Genomic DNA, 13,139 nt, shown 5'->3' with positions numbered 1-13,139 from the left:
TTACGTCATTTAGTGAAACGTGGCAAAGAGGAGTCGCTTGTACCCCGTGGCAAACTACACACAATACACAACTTCCGGAGATATGCTTCATCATAAACCTCAACGACGTGTTTTTGTACAGTTTGCTTGCTCTCAATGACGAGGCTTTCATTGAGAAGACATTATTGTTATTTCCGACCCAACCTTACATCTGACCGACACACCAGCCCTCAGTACGCCTAGGTTACTTTAGGTCACCATCCAATTCTACTGTGCACTTTAAATCTTCCAATGATCCAGAAATGTCTTTCCTGAGTTTATGCGCGTGCCTTGAGTGTCATCACTGGTTTTACGAGTTGGTGTGAATAGGAGGAATAGGGTCTGTAGTCCCTCTAGTGCATCATCCTGTTTTATCCTCCGATCATTCAATTGTTTTTATTTTTATTTTTATATCAAAGAAATATCTAATAAACAAGAAAAGAAGTCTTACTTTTATTTTGTTGTAAATATCTCTGTTGTACGCATGCGCAGTCTTGTATGAAACGTGCATTTACCTCGGGGGAACGCGCAGGTTCAATGGAGACAACTGGAAAGCATTTTTAAAATTTAAAAATTAAAGAATTTCACAGAAAAAATCTGCAAAAAATACTGTTAATCAGAGGTGGTTACCTGGTTCATCAGTGATGACACACGGAATGTAAACGCAGTGAACCAGTGCACATACACAGAGTTCTCTACAGTGTTCAAGGTTTCCTGCATTAAACCTGTAAACCTCACATCATGTTTCCTCTTCACCGATGTGTGTTTAAGGATAGTTTTGTTACCCCGTGATGCATGATTAAGAGAAAGCGCCAATGACCTTCTTGTTCTCCTAACTGACTCTTTGATTTGATACGCTCACGTCGTACAGCGGCACCCTGTGGCCACGGTCATCTCAGTAGCTTCATTAGTAATTTAATACCTGTAAGTTAACTACTGCATGGGATATACTGTATGTACACCAATCAGATAGTAATGTTGTGTGGGTTCTCCTCATGTCATCATGGCGGCTCTTAATCGTCGAGGGATGGACATCACATGCTACAGATGAGATGTAAAGGTTCTCATCTGTTGTAAACACTGAATCTCCTCCCAAATAATTAAAATATTTTATCTACTTTTTTGCTGTGCGCACTCCCGTGAGGTACGGCCAGTGATCACTTTCAGCGCATGCGCACGGTGAAGGAAAGTTACATTCACAATCCTGAGAAAATGTCAAAGACAGAAATTAGACATGTTTCTTTTTTGGTTATGGTTTTCTGTTTCATTTTATTACCTACTACACGTACAGTGCTCTTGTGATTATGTGGAGCAGCAGGAAGGAGCATGAGTGACTGAGTCAAATTAAACTACAGTGTGAGTGTGCATGGTAATGATGCACGTCCTCTATTAATCCAAAAGGGAGTCTTTGCCAAAGTCTTTGAAATTATGATCTGATTGGATTGTCAATGAAGCAGACTCTCCAGTTTTCACTAAATGAGCATAACGAACAGCACACAATATGGCAAGCAGACACAGAAACATGATTTTAAACATTGTAAAAACTCAACATATTCAGCCATGTCCATGTTCTCCTATTTGTCCAATTTTGTCTTTAGGTATATCTTAGGAAGAAAGTAGTTTGAGTTATAACTAGTGACAGTAATAGAAGACAGATTCTGGAAAGATGTTGTTGTGGATCATTTTTCAATACTGTGAGCACCACAGACTCATTTCCATTTACTTCCATTGTACTGTGGTGGAGGCGGAAATCTCCAAACCTGGACCAATAAAACCAAAAGTATCTGACTTGAGAGAGGAGGGATAATGTATTATTTATTATTATTTGTAGGGTGGGAAAGCTGACGAGTTAACACGCTTGTTCACATTAGAACACGCCACACTGACGTCAGTGAGAACAGATCCAACGTGTGCTTTAAATCTGACCACCTGTCCTGCACATGAGATCACTTTGTTAAACCAGCTGATAAGATAGCACTGGAAATGTATTGATCCCTGTGAGAACCTCAGGTTGTAAAAAGTCATATCACAGTGCATGTAACCATCTCCTACAGTGCATGGTGCAAGACTGTAACTGTCCACCTCCCTTCAGAGACAGATGCAAACCTGATACGTTGAAATGACTAAAATGTGGACACGCCAGACAGAGCTGTTTGTCCCCTAACACTGACTGAACTGTCTGATGTCACAAGAGAAGATGGCCTACATTGTTTGTGTATGTTTTCCTTTTCCATTCTTACATCACTTTCATATTTCCTCTTCATTCTATTTTATGTTTTAACTTAGTCATTACATATCGTAATTGTGCTTCTTTTAGTATTTCAGTATGTTTATATGGCATACTTTCATCTGTCGTAAATTTGATTGCCATTGGCATCATCTCCTTCAGATTTGCATCTTATTTGTATTCATGTGGTTATTTGTTTCAAATTCCACCTGTTTTATAGCGTATTTATTTCATCCACATTTTACTTAATTATAAATGAACTTAATTCTTTAATTTGCTCTTGCACTTCCATCTGTTTATGTTTGGGTCAGTGCTGCTTGATACAAGGAGAGCTTACACAAGTTGCTGATATGTATTTTCTGTAAATCCTTTAATCTGGAAAGCACTTTGTGCTGAAGCTTGAAAAGTGCTACGTAAATAAAATGATTGTTATTATTAAATGATAAAGTGATGGTCTCCAAATGTTCCTCTTTGTCATTCCTGTTGAGCTCTGAGCCCACACACACACACAGCTCCTGCCTACATGTTCCAGCTGACCAATCAGAGCTCCTGCTGCTGCTCTGTGGGCCTTACCTTCATTTCAGGTTCAGGTGGCACACTGCTCACACACAGAAGAGACATCCGTCAATGAAAACCATGCCAAAATGCAAAGTGTGACTGCGAGCACACCAGACACACTGAGAGATGGAAAATGAAAGACAAGGTCGTGCAGAGATTCAGTGTGTGATTCCACTCGAAAAATAAGCTAATTTATCATTTAAACACAGGCATTACAGTGATAGAAACGGTGATCAGAGCAGGGCTTAAAAAATACAATGGTGACAGTAACAGGCAGTGTAATATTAAGACATGATAAAACATAATTCTTCAGGCAGAGTTTTAAGAGCACTTCAAGGTCCTGTATTATTCAATGTGATCAGTTCAGTTTAGACGCTAAGCTGGTCCTGAATGTTTCCTTCATGAAACCTTTTTGAAATCTCTCCGATACAAAGATGAGCAAATATCATGTTAAGGCATACATGGCCAGCCAATGCTTAAAAAAGTCAGTTGTGCTTTATGTGAAACACAAACAAGAACCCTGTATTAAAACACAGAATTATTAAAAGGAAGTAAGACAACAGAGAAATAAATAAGTGACATAAATCATATGCTGTACACAAACGCATCCTGCAGTCTGTTCACAAAGTGGAGCCTGCGTCCTCCTCTCTGTTCTGCTGGACTGGGTTGGGCTGGGTCAGGCTGTCCATGGCAGACAGGATGGAGGAAAAAAAGTGTTCTGTGTGGCTCTCCAGAGCTCCAGACTGCCTCTCAATCAACAGCAGGGTGTCTCTTAAAACTGGAAAGGTGGAGAGAGAGTGCAAAAAGCTTTAGTGGGGAAATTAGAGGATGAATGATGAAGGTTTCAGCTCGTGTTTGTTCATAAAGTTACAGACTGACATGGAGACGTGGTGTCGATGCAGCTGAGGAGAAGCTGTCCGGTGTGAAGAACACAGGAGGTCAGGGGCTGATGGCTGCTCACTTCCCTCTGAAAACTCTGACAACAAGACATTATACTGTCAGCAGAGCACAATGTGCATGAGGTGAGTGAGTGAAAGGTGATTTTTTTTTCAAGTTATAATGTGGAGTTGAGGAAACAGGATTCTTTTCCACTGTACTGATCCTTGACCCAACACAGAAAGAAACGCTGGTTCAGTGCTGGCTGTGTTTAATTCACAACATATGAGGATATACACTGTTTTCCCTACAGAGGGATTTTACAACCAGTACAATAACTTCAGCGTAGTACTGATCAACACCTTGTTAAAATATGCAGAGCCAAAGAGAACATGTGAAAGTGAAAGTGATACTGGACAGACACTTCACTGTCAGGCAACTGTCAGAATAATTGAATTTTAAGACCCAGCAGAGAAAGTGTTGCTGGCAAACGGAAATGAGCAAAGTTTCTTTCAGCAAACCCAGAGCTGAAGCCTGTATGGAGTATTACAGGGCCCTGAGGCTCAGCTCTCACCTGATATTCAGCCAGAGACGACTTCACACTGTCTATGTCCACAGTGGGCGCAGCCAGCAGCTCCATCTTCTCTGATATTGTATACAGCTGCTGCACGAGCAGCTCCAGGTGTGAACAGAAGACCTGGAACATACACAGCATTCACAGCGGCTTTACTATATGATGGTAACGTGTGGATCAAAAATACACCCCTGCAGATTCCAGATTTGAAATACAGTCAAAGGACTGTATGTCACAAAGGTGGCAGTATGTTCCAGTGTGTCGTGCTGTCAGTTCTAAGACCCCTGCACTCTGACAGGCAGACTGTTGTATGGCAGATCAGATCCTGTCTCTACCTGGATTTGCTGCATCAGAGAGTCACTTTGCTCCTGGTTCTCCTGGCTGCTCCTCTGGCTACGAGGCAGGGTGAGGCCACACAGCTGCTCCACCAAAGCCTCCACCTCCCTGAGACTGGACCGGCTCAGTCCCCCTCCAACAGGCTCCACCCAGGCTCCAAAACTCCTCCTCCCTGCATCAGAGTCCCTGGAATCACCTGCTGATGGATTTTGGAATTTTTAAGATGTCATTTCTTCAGTGCTGTTAGTACCAGAAACTAAACTAAACTAAACACACCTCCTTTGTGTTGGGGTGGAGGCAGAAATCTCACTGACAGATTTCTCTAAACCTGGACTAATGAAAACAGAAAATACCTGCACAGAAATACCCTTTAAGAGTGCACATGCCCAAAATCCAAACATCCATTAACTACTTATACAATGAATACCTGTCTGAGCAGCACTCATCTTCTCTCTATCCAGCTCATATTTTCCTCCATCTGTGTCATGATTGTTGCCCTCAGACTCTTGTTTCTCAGGCAGAGTGGTGGAGGACAGGATGGAGGTAGTGCCTGGCCCCAGAGACTCCCAGCTGGTTGTGACAGGCCGGCTCAGCTGGGCCGTCACCTCCCTCACCTGCACACAGACACCACTGCACGTTAAAGCTGAGTAACACTGACCCACTGTGTCCGTCTGAACTCTTGTTGACAGAGCTGATGATGGTCCAGATGATCCTTACAGCCTTAGAGATGTCATAGTGCGTTAAGTCAAGAATCAAGAAGACATGTAACTGTAACTGTATTCTGAATAGGATATGCATCTGTGTTACACCATGAGGAGGAATTCAAACCAGGGAAGAAACTAGAAACTTGCTGTTTTTTGCCTCCACCAACAAGTCATGCAGTTACATCCATGTCTGTCCTCATATAATATATGTACAGAATAAAAGGTGTTAATAATTTCCAGTGAGAAACATGCCGTCTTCACTTAGAGACTATCTTCATCACATGGAGCAGCATCAAACACCTGAAGCTCAATATCAGCACAGCCAGTTTTACTGGACGACAGTCTACTACTAAGAAGCTACAAATTCCAGAGCTCCATGTCCACAGACATGTTTGTACTGTTTGTGCTGCAATGTACTTCAGTACAGAGAAATGAATAAAGAATAAAAGTAAATTGTTACTTCCACCCCTGCAACTTCTAAGGCATCAGTTCTGTTGTATGTTGCCAGTGGTCAGTGTTCAGCACAGTTTACTCAGTTGGTGATAAGGGCAGCTCTAAAGATGCTTCCTCTAATATAGACAAATACACTACAAATACATCCATGAAAAATGAATGTTTGCTCTGCAAATGTTGTAAATATGCCCCGATTGTTGAAACACTCCTTTTTAAAATCTCTTTGTAATAATCAAGATAATATATTTTTTGGTCACTTTTTTTTTGGCAATGAATGTTTCATTATGAGGAAACAGCTACTTTAGCCAGCTGTGAGCTCCTTGCAGGTGGCTTTTCAGACCATGGTGAAACAAAAACATCTATGTTTGATATGTAGAGAGCATCAGCATCAAAGGTCCATGTGTGTCCACTGAACTGACCTGTCTGGACAGCAGCTGCAGCTCCTCCAGCTGCTCTGGAAGAGGCCAGAACTCCTCGTCCACGTCCTTACACAGACACCTGGACTGTGGAAGAACGCTGGTGGAGCGGATAAAAGCAGTGGAGGTGGAGGAGGACAGTGCATGGTGCTGATGATGGTGGCCATCACTTTTGGAACGTTTCGTTCCACTTTCAATCTTACTGGTGTCTAGACTTTCCAAGGACAAACCAACAGGGTCTGGAAGGGAGAGGGAGGTACCATCCGAGGATTTGGTGCAAGCCTGCAGGTCAGGTGACCTATGACCCACGCTAAGAGTGCTTCTTTCTCCTGCCTGCCCTGTGCGGCTCTCAGTAAAGCCCGCCCCTGACATGCTGGTCGAGTTACACAGGTGGTCCAGTTCAATTCCCGAGTCCTGCAAGCTGGGATCTGTTTGGAGTAGAGAGTCTCCCTGGAGCGGGGAGCTGTCCCACTCCGTGACCACCTCTCCAGGTCTCAGAGGGTAGGTGTAGTCCAGCAGGGCCTGGTACTCCCTATTTGGATCCCAGCCTGCAGAGTGCCTGTCTGGAGATGGAGGCAAAGCTTTAGGGACGGCACAGGCCCAGTAGTTCGCCTGATGGGGAGACATTGGCTGTCCCTCTGAGTGTCGTCCAGAAGAGCATAGTTTGGTCTCCCCTCCAACTCCCTCTTCCCTCCCACGCAGCCTGAGCTGAGTCTGGCCTGGCCTGGAGTACCCTGAGCGAGGGGTGTAGGTAGGATGCAGGACAGTGGAGGTCAGCAGCGGCCTCAGAGGAGGGTTTAGTCTCTGGACCTCCAGGATGGAGCTCGAGAGGCTCCGCTGAGCTGATCTCCTGCCAGGAAATGATTCTTCATGGCAAAGACTGGGCTCTGAGACAGCCATGGGTGAGCCGAGGTATTCTCTAGAGGCTGAGGGAGATGAGATGTCACTGTGAGAGAGGCTGAAGCTCTCTGAGGTCAGCTCTGCTCTTGCTCTGGTCAGGAAGTTCATGTCAGTGAGTTGCTGATTTTCTTCTCTTCTACTTACAGCTAACGGTTTCTCCTATAAGGCAAGAAAGTGACAGGATTAAACAAGCACAGCAACACTGCTTGCTTCACCGTTCTCTTAGAGTTCAGACATATACTGTTAAGTGAACGTTCTGTAAGGGCTCTATTCAAACATGACAGGAGTATTACAGGGAGAGTTTGAATGCTCATGTGATGTTCAGTATCTGCTCCACAGAGTGCTGTTAGTGCTGGAGAACAGCGCTGACTTCCACAGTGATGACATGGAGACAAGAGTTCCACTGTGAATCCACTCGTACGTTTTCTCATCAACAGACAATTCTGCTGCCAAGGCAGACAGACTCTACAACTGGTGAATAATTTGGGAAACTGATTATCACAACAGTGCTAAGAGTATTTGGGTACTGTGACTAAAAAAAAGAAAGAAAAAATAAAATCATTCAAAAATAAAGAAATATGAAGAACATGTGAAAGAAATATGTTTTAATTTGACATGAAAACGGAATATTATAAGATATTTATTTTATCCGTCCATTGTACTACTTCAGCGAGAGCAGCCGGGTCCTTAAAACAGTGACAATGCAGTGAGACTTCACTCTTCATATTATGACTTTTTCTTGAGATTCGAGCCTTCCTAAATATTATACAGTGGCCCAAATTTTCAGTCAAAGATAGTTCAAGTACTTTGCCCCCTTTTGCAACACCTGTCATTCAACTAAGCAGATGGAACGAGACACACAGTTAATATCGGTGTGTGTATTTAGGAGCTGGAGTCTGACTAGTGTTCAAAGTGTTATGGAAATATTATTAGAGCCGACTTAGTCAGATTGCTGCTGTCACTTATGAAGAACAGCGACTCTGGGTCTGGGATTCATACATGAGACCGACACATGAAACTGCCATCACATTTACATAACAGAGCACATGGCTGGAACGGTCTGTAGTAACTAGAATTCCATACATGCAGTATTATTAACTGTAGGAAAAAAAATGATGTAATTCACTCTCCGTCCTCCTCACCTTCTCTGTGTGCGTCTGTGGATGTGTCTTCTTTAAGATAGATGGATATTGGTCTGCAGAGAACAGAGGCTTTCTCATGACATATTGTCTGTCTGTCAGATACCTGGAGGTGGGCGCCATAGTAACACTTTTCTGTGGCCCTCCTCTGTCTCTTACTCTCTCTGCCTCGCCTCTTTCACTGTCTTCTATGGTCGGACCCTGAAATCTCCGGCTGTGCTTAAAGTCTGGCAGATGCATCTTCCATCGCTCGCTGAATCCCTTGGCTTCCATTGGGCAAAGGAAATGTTGGAGGACACTGTCAACTGAAGGAGCATAACAATTTAGTAACCTTCAGTGTTATAAAGTAAGACTTTCCTTTCTAAGAGGGGTTTACCTGGCTCATTTGGTTTTGTTCATGCACCTTAAAGGAGCTGTGGGGAGTTCTTTGTCCAGTGTCTTTTCAATTATGACCATCATGTTGCTCAGTTGAAGCACACAGGAGCACTGCAAGGACACAGGAAAGAGGTACATTACTGCAAGACATACAGCAACACATTCACAGACAACTTGAAAAGTAAAAAAAAGCAGAAAACCTGACCTAAAGCAACACATAGATCATATAGTTATAGTTCATATTCTCATAGGGACTATGTAATAGGAATCTATGAGCAGAATAATTCTACTGTCTTCATACACCTAGAGGCTTTAAAACTGCATAAATCCATTTGGCTGCAGAACAAGTCGAAACAACATCTGACATGTGCCATTTATCTAAAGTTAATATTCTAGTCAAACTCGGCTCAACCCGAGTGGACCCTACTGTCATAGACAGCCCCAAACGCAACCAAGGGACGCAAAGCTGCTAGAGCTAAAACAATTAGTCCATCAGCAGGAAACTAAAGGGCAGCAATTCTAATAAATCACTCAAACAATTCATCATTTATCCTGAAACACATTCTTATGCTCCAGAGGATTTGCTACTTGTGTATTTCATATCATCAACTTGTTGGTCAAACAAAACAGCTCTCTTACAGCTCTGGGAAATTTAGAATAACAACCATGAACAAACAACAAACCATGCATGAGCCAGTAAAAAACAGCCGAAGGGCAGACCATCCAAAATGTAAACAGCACTATCTGCCTCAAACATAGATAGATAGAAAGATAGATATACTTTATTTATCCCAAGCTGGGAAATTGCAGTAACAATGCAGTATCAGATGGGCGATACTAAAAAGCTCTGTAGAACTGCAGAGCTGATGGTGATACACTGTGGTTTCAGTACTATGAGGGACACCTTTCATACTACACACATCATCTGATCCATTGTTAACACAAAAATAAGAGTGTAGCTTTAAACAGGCAATATGTTAACAGCCACAATATGTGCTTTAATTACTAGAAATTATAATGTTAGGGGCACCCAGGAATACAGATATGCAGAGATTAGAGCTGTGAATAAATAAGGCAGTCCTTGTGAACATCGGATCCAGATGAACACACACATGTAAGTGGCACATACTGTATGCACTTGCAGTTGCTTAGTGAGTGGAATGTCTCCACCTTGATGTGGGATCACTGAGCAGCAGGACTGAGCAGCATCCAGTTGGGTTCAGGCAGTGTAACGATATGCTCGCTCCTCACCTGACTGATCTCATTAAGACTGCATGCTCAGACCTGCCGGTGCTCACCGGACCAAGGGGGAAGAACGCTGCCTGTCCATTGGGTCTGCTGACCCACGGCAGCAGCAGCGTGGGAGGAGCTGTGGTCACAACATGTCAGGAACTCAGAGACCATCGTGCAATCTATTCATGTCTTGTAGAAACAGTGTTGGCTGCATTTTCTGCTGATAAATATGAAAAAGTGACCAAAAAGAAAGATTTTTCACAAATGTGACTGAGTGGTCTGTTAAACACCAAGTACAAACATTGAGCTCCAGCTGTGTGAAATATACTCAAGTCAGGACCATCTGAGGGTTTTATAGGAAATGTTTCTGAAATCAAATTCAGAATGAACATTAATGATCTTGTACTGTATTTGTAATGTATTCAACTGAATATGGGTCAAAAATGATTGGCAGATCACTGGGAGCTCCCGCCCATGCTAGGGAGCTCTGATAGATGGCCTAGCAGTTCATTCTCAGCTGAAGGAAGATAGGAGGATGCTGAAATCATTTTCCAGGGAAACAACATTTTCCAGGACATTTTTCTTTTTCCATGACTGCAAGATTGGTCGTTTGTTTCAAAGTTTTCCAGATTTTCCAGGATGCATGGGAACCCAGTTAATTGTGTGGTCATGCCCATTACACATTTCTCAAAACTAATATGTCCAAAGTCCCACATTGATTGACCCACCTTCAATAATGACTTGAATACTTTATTCACTGTCACAATAGTTGCTAATTCATTTCCTGTCAATCGTCTAATTGATTGACCGAGTAATCATTCAACTCAGATACACTATCAGTTGACACAGTGCTGCTGCAAAAAACAGCAGTGATACAGCGGATTAGACAAATAAATCTGACCACGATCACAAACTTGTGTACTGAAGTTGTTTGGAACAAACAGAGGTCCATCTAAAACCTTGTTTCCATTGCTGGCACAGGCATCACCACAGATTAAAACACTCTGACTTTAGGGGCTGATTACACGTCAAATAGTCCAGTGTGAATAAACTGAATGGTCTGAAGGCACTGAGCTCTGCCTTCTGCAGGCAGCAACACTGCTGCCTTAGGATGACTGTTTGAATACAAAGCCGGCTGCATTGTGCTTTGTTCTCTCTGCAGCATCACTTCCCTTTCACTGGACTGTAATCTGTACGAGGCAATCTGACACTCTGCCCACTCCACGTGGCAAAAAGAGGAATCTACCTTTAAAAATTAATATGACAGTAATGGCAATATGGCAACTTGTTAAAGCAATGATGTCATACCATTATGCACAGCAACAAGTGTGAAAGTGAAAGTAACATTGCTGCTGGCTCAATGGTGGAGGAGCAGCTGCTGTGGGCGAGTGACCTCAGCAGTGTGGAACTGGATTTGTCACTAAAGATCAGATGCACAACAAACACCAGTAATATGCAAGAAGTGCTAGAAGATTGCACCAACAGAAGAGGACGATACAGCAGACTTATCAAGCAGCCTCAAGCAGAAGCACCCGGCTGGGTACGAGGAGACCCCAACAGCTACTGAGAGTTCTACATCAAAAGAATGTCTCTGTATTTTGTCGGAAATCAATAATATTGTTATCGGAGAAATACCCTGCTGCTTTTTGTGTCATTTATCCAGGTTTGGAGATACTTGCCTGTCAGGTTTCTGCCTACACTCCACTACAAAGGAGGGTAACTTGGTAGCTCTTCTCTGCTGTACCTTGAATGTGTGTCAAGACAAACCTAGCACTGTGCATGAGGAGCTGGCCCACTGAAAGCATCACAAGTTTATTATTAAAAAGGTACAAACCTTCTGCAATGCAGCCAGGATCACCATATATTTTCCTGTCTCATTATTCTAAGAATTTGGGGTAGTGGGTCAGCATCTCACACCACCCACCATTGAGATGGTGTGCCAGGTTTCCTTTGTGGTGTTGTCCAGCAGCAGACACCCACGTGCACAGCCACATTAAGGTCCCTGAATAGAAGAAGTGACCTCAGCAGATCACTATTAAAGACATTAAATCCTTAAACCAGGGGTGGGGAATGTGTGGCCTGTGGGTCATTCAGAAATGCAAAAAAAGCAACTCACAAAGACAAAAATTCTCCGGAGAGCAAATACTTCTCTTGCAGTGATAGAAGAAAATAGGAGAATAGGGGTGGGCTTATAATGGAGTTAGCTAAAGGCCTGGTGAGACCCACACAGACAGGAAAGGTTAACTTGTACTTCAAGAACAGGTTGCCTGGACAGGTGTGTCATACAAAACCTCTGCTTTTTGTTTCACCATCATCAAATGATACTTATTAGTTTTGCATAGCCCCAAATTTATGTATTATTTAAACATTATCTCATTGCTATACATCCTGCAAACAGCTGTGTTAAAAAAACAAAAACATTAGAATATTGTCCACTTCAGAGCAGGTTAAGTTAAACGAAACAGCGTTTTCATTTCCACTTTAATATGGTCATTACAGGCCATATGAACATGTGAAAACAAAAATGCACACTGGATTATTGCATTTTCGGTTTTACTCAAATAACGCATACAGTACATGACAGTACATACAGTACACAGTACATCAGTGTGTCCAGGCTTGAACCCACTGTCTGTCAAACACAGAGGACAGCGGTCAGAGAGGGACTGTGGAGGAAACCACAGCAACGAGCACCGACACCAAACACAAGAGCTCTAACGTTACAGCAGGCGAGGAGCCATTGTTGTCTCCAGAGCTGGCCGAGGCTACTAACGACAGAACAACACCTGAAGCCGACACACAGCGAACGGCACACGGCGGAGAACCACAGCAGCAGCGGTACTGCTGCCTGGGGGGGTTCACTAACAGAGGAATGGGCGACACGTAGCCTATTAACGTTAAACTCATTTCAAAAATCCTGAAATTGGATGCGTCCCTGCTCATCAAAAAACGTACATATCCACTGGAAACCGACTAAGGACGTTTGTCTGGGATCTTCTCGTAAATTCGGCATCACTAGGATCCACCAAGCCGGTTGAGAAAATCTCTTACATCAAGTATTTCCCACTTTCTCCACCGCCCATTCCGATCTGTTTGGTAGGCGGAAGTCAGACCAGTGCTGACTTGTCCAAAATCAATCAATGCAGTCAGACTAACAAACTCTTCTAGAAGCCGTAACACACCTGTCTCAGTGCCTAAACACAGCTCACAGGTACTTACCGCCGCCGCAGCTCAGCTGGGGGGGTCCGGTTGTTGTAGCTAGCTCTCTGCTCAGGAGCTTTGTCGGTGCCTCCTCCTCTCTCCAACCGCGTTGCCTTTACGTGCTTTTAC

At 43.3% G+C, this 13,139-nt stretch overlaps 1 protein-coding gene across 3 annotated transcripts; it reads right to left on the bottom strand.

Annotated features, from left to right (window-relative positions):
- Nucleotides 1–2,967: 2,967 nt before the first annotated feature.
- On the bottom strand, nt 2,968–13,139 carry cep68 (centrosomal protein 68). Of its 3 annotated transcripts, none has more exons than XM_041947699.1 (9): nt 13,029–13,139; nt 8,578–8,687; nt 8,205–8,506; nt 6,166–7,221; nt 5,017–5,203; nt 4,589–4,788; nt 4,254–4,376; nt 3,683–3,779; nt 2,968–3,581 (listed from the first exon to the last, which is right to left on the bottom strand). In XM_041947699.1, the coding sequence occupies exons 3-9, from the start codon at nt 8,472–8,474 to the stop codon at nt 3,424–3,426; spliced, it is 2,091 nt and encodes a 696-aa protein (XP_041803633.1). In that variant the 5' UTR covers nt 8,475–8,506; nt 8,578–8,687; nt 13,029–13,139; the 3' UTR covers nt 2,968–3,423. The 3 variants fall into 3 exon arrangements, with proteins under 3 accessions (XP_041803633.1, XP_041803635.1, XP_041803634.1); XM_041947701.1 differs by having other exon boundaries at nt 4,589–4,785; XM_041947700.1 differs by having other exon boundaries at nt 8,605–8,687.

Source organism: Chelmon rostratus, chromosome 11 (genome assembly GCF_017976325.1).
Source record: "Chelmon rostratus isolate fCheRos1 chromosome 11, fCheRos1.pri, whole genome shotgun sequence".
NCBI lineage: Eukaryota > Metazoa > Chordata > Actinopteri > Chaetodontiformes > Chaetodontidae > Chelmon > Chelmon rostratus.
Note: the sequence above shows the minus strand (reverse complement) of the source record. Positions and strands in the feature narration are given on the sequence as shown.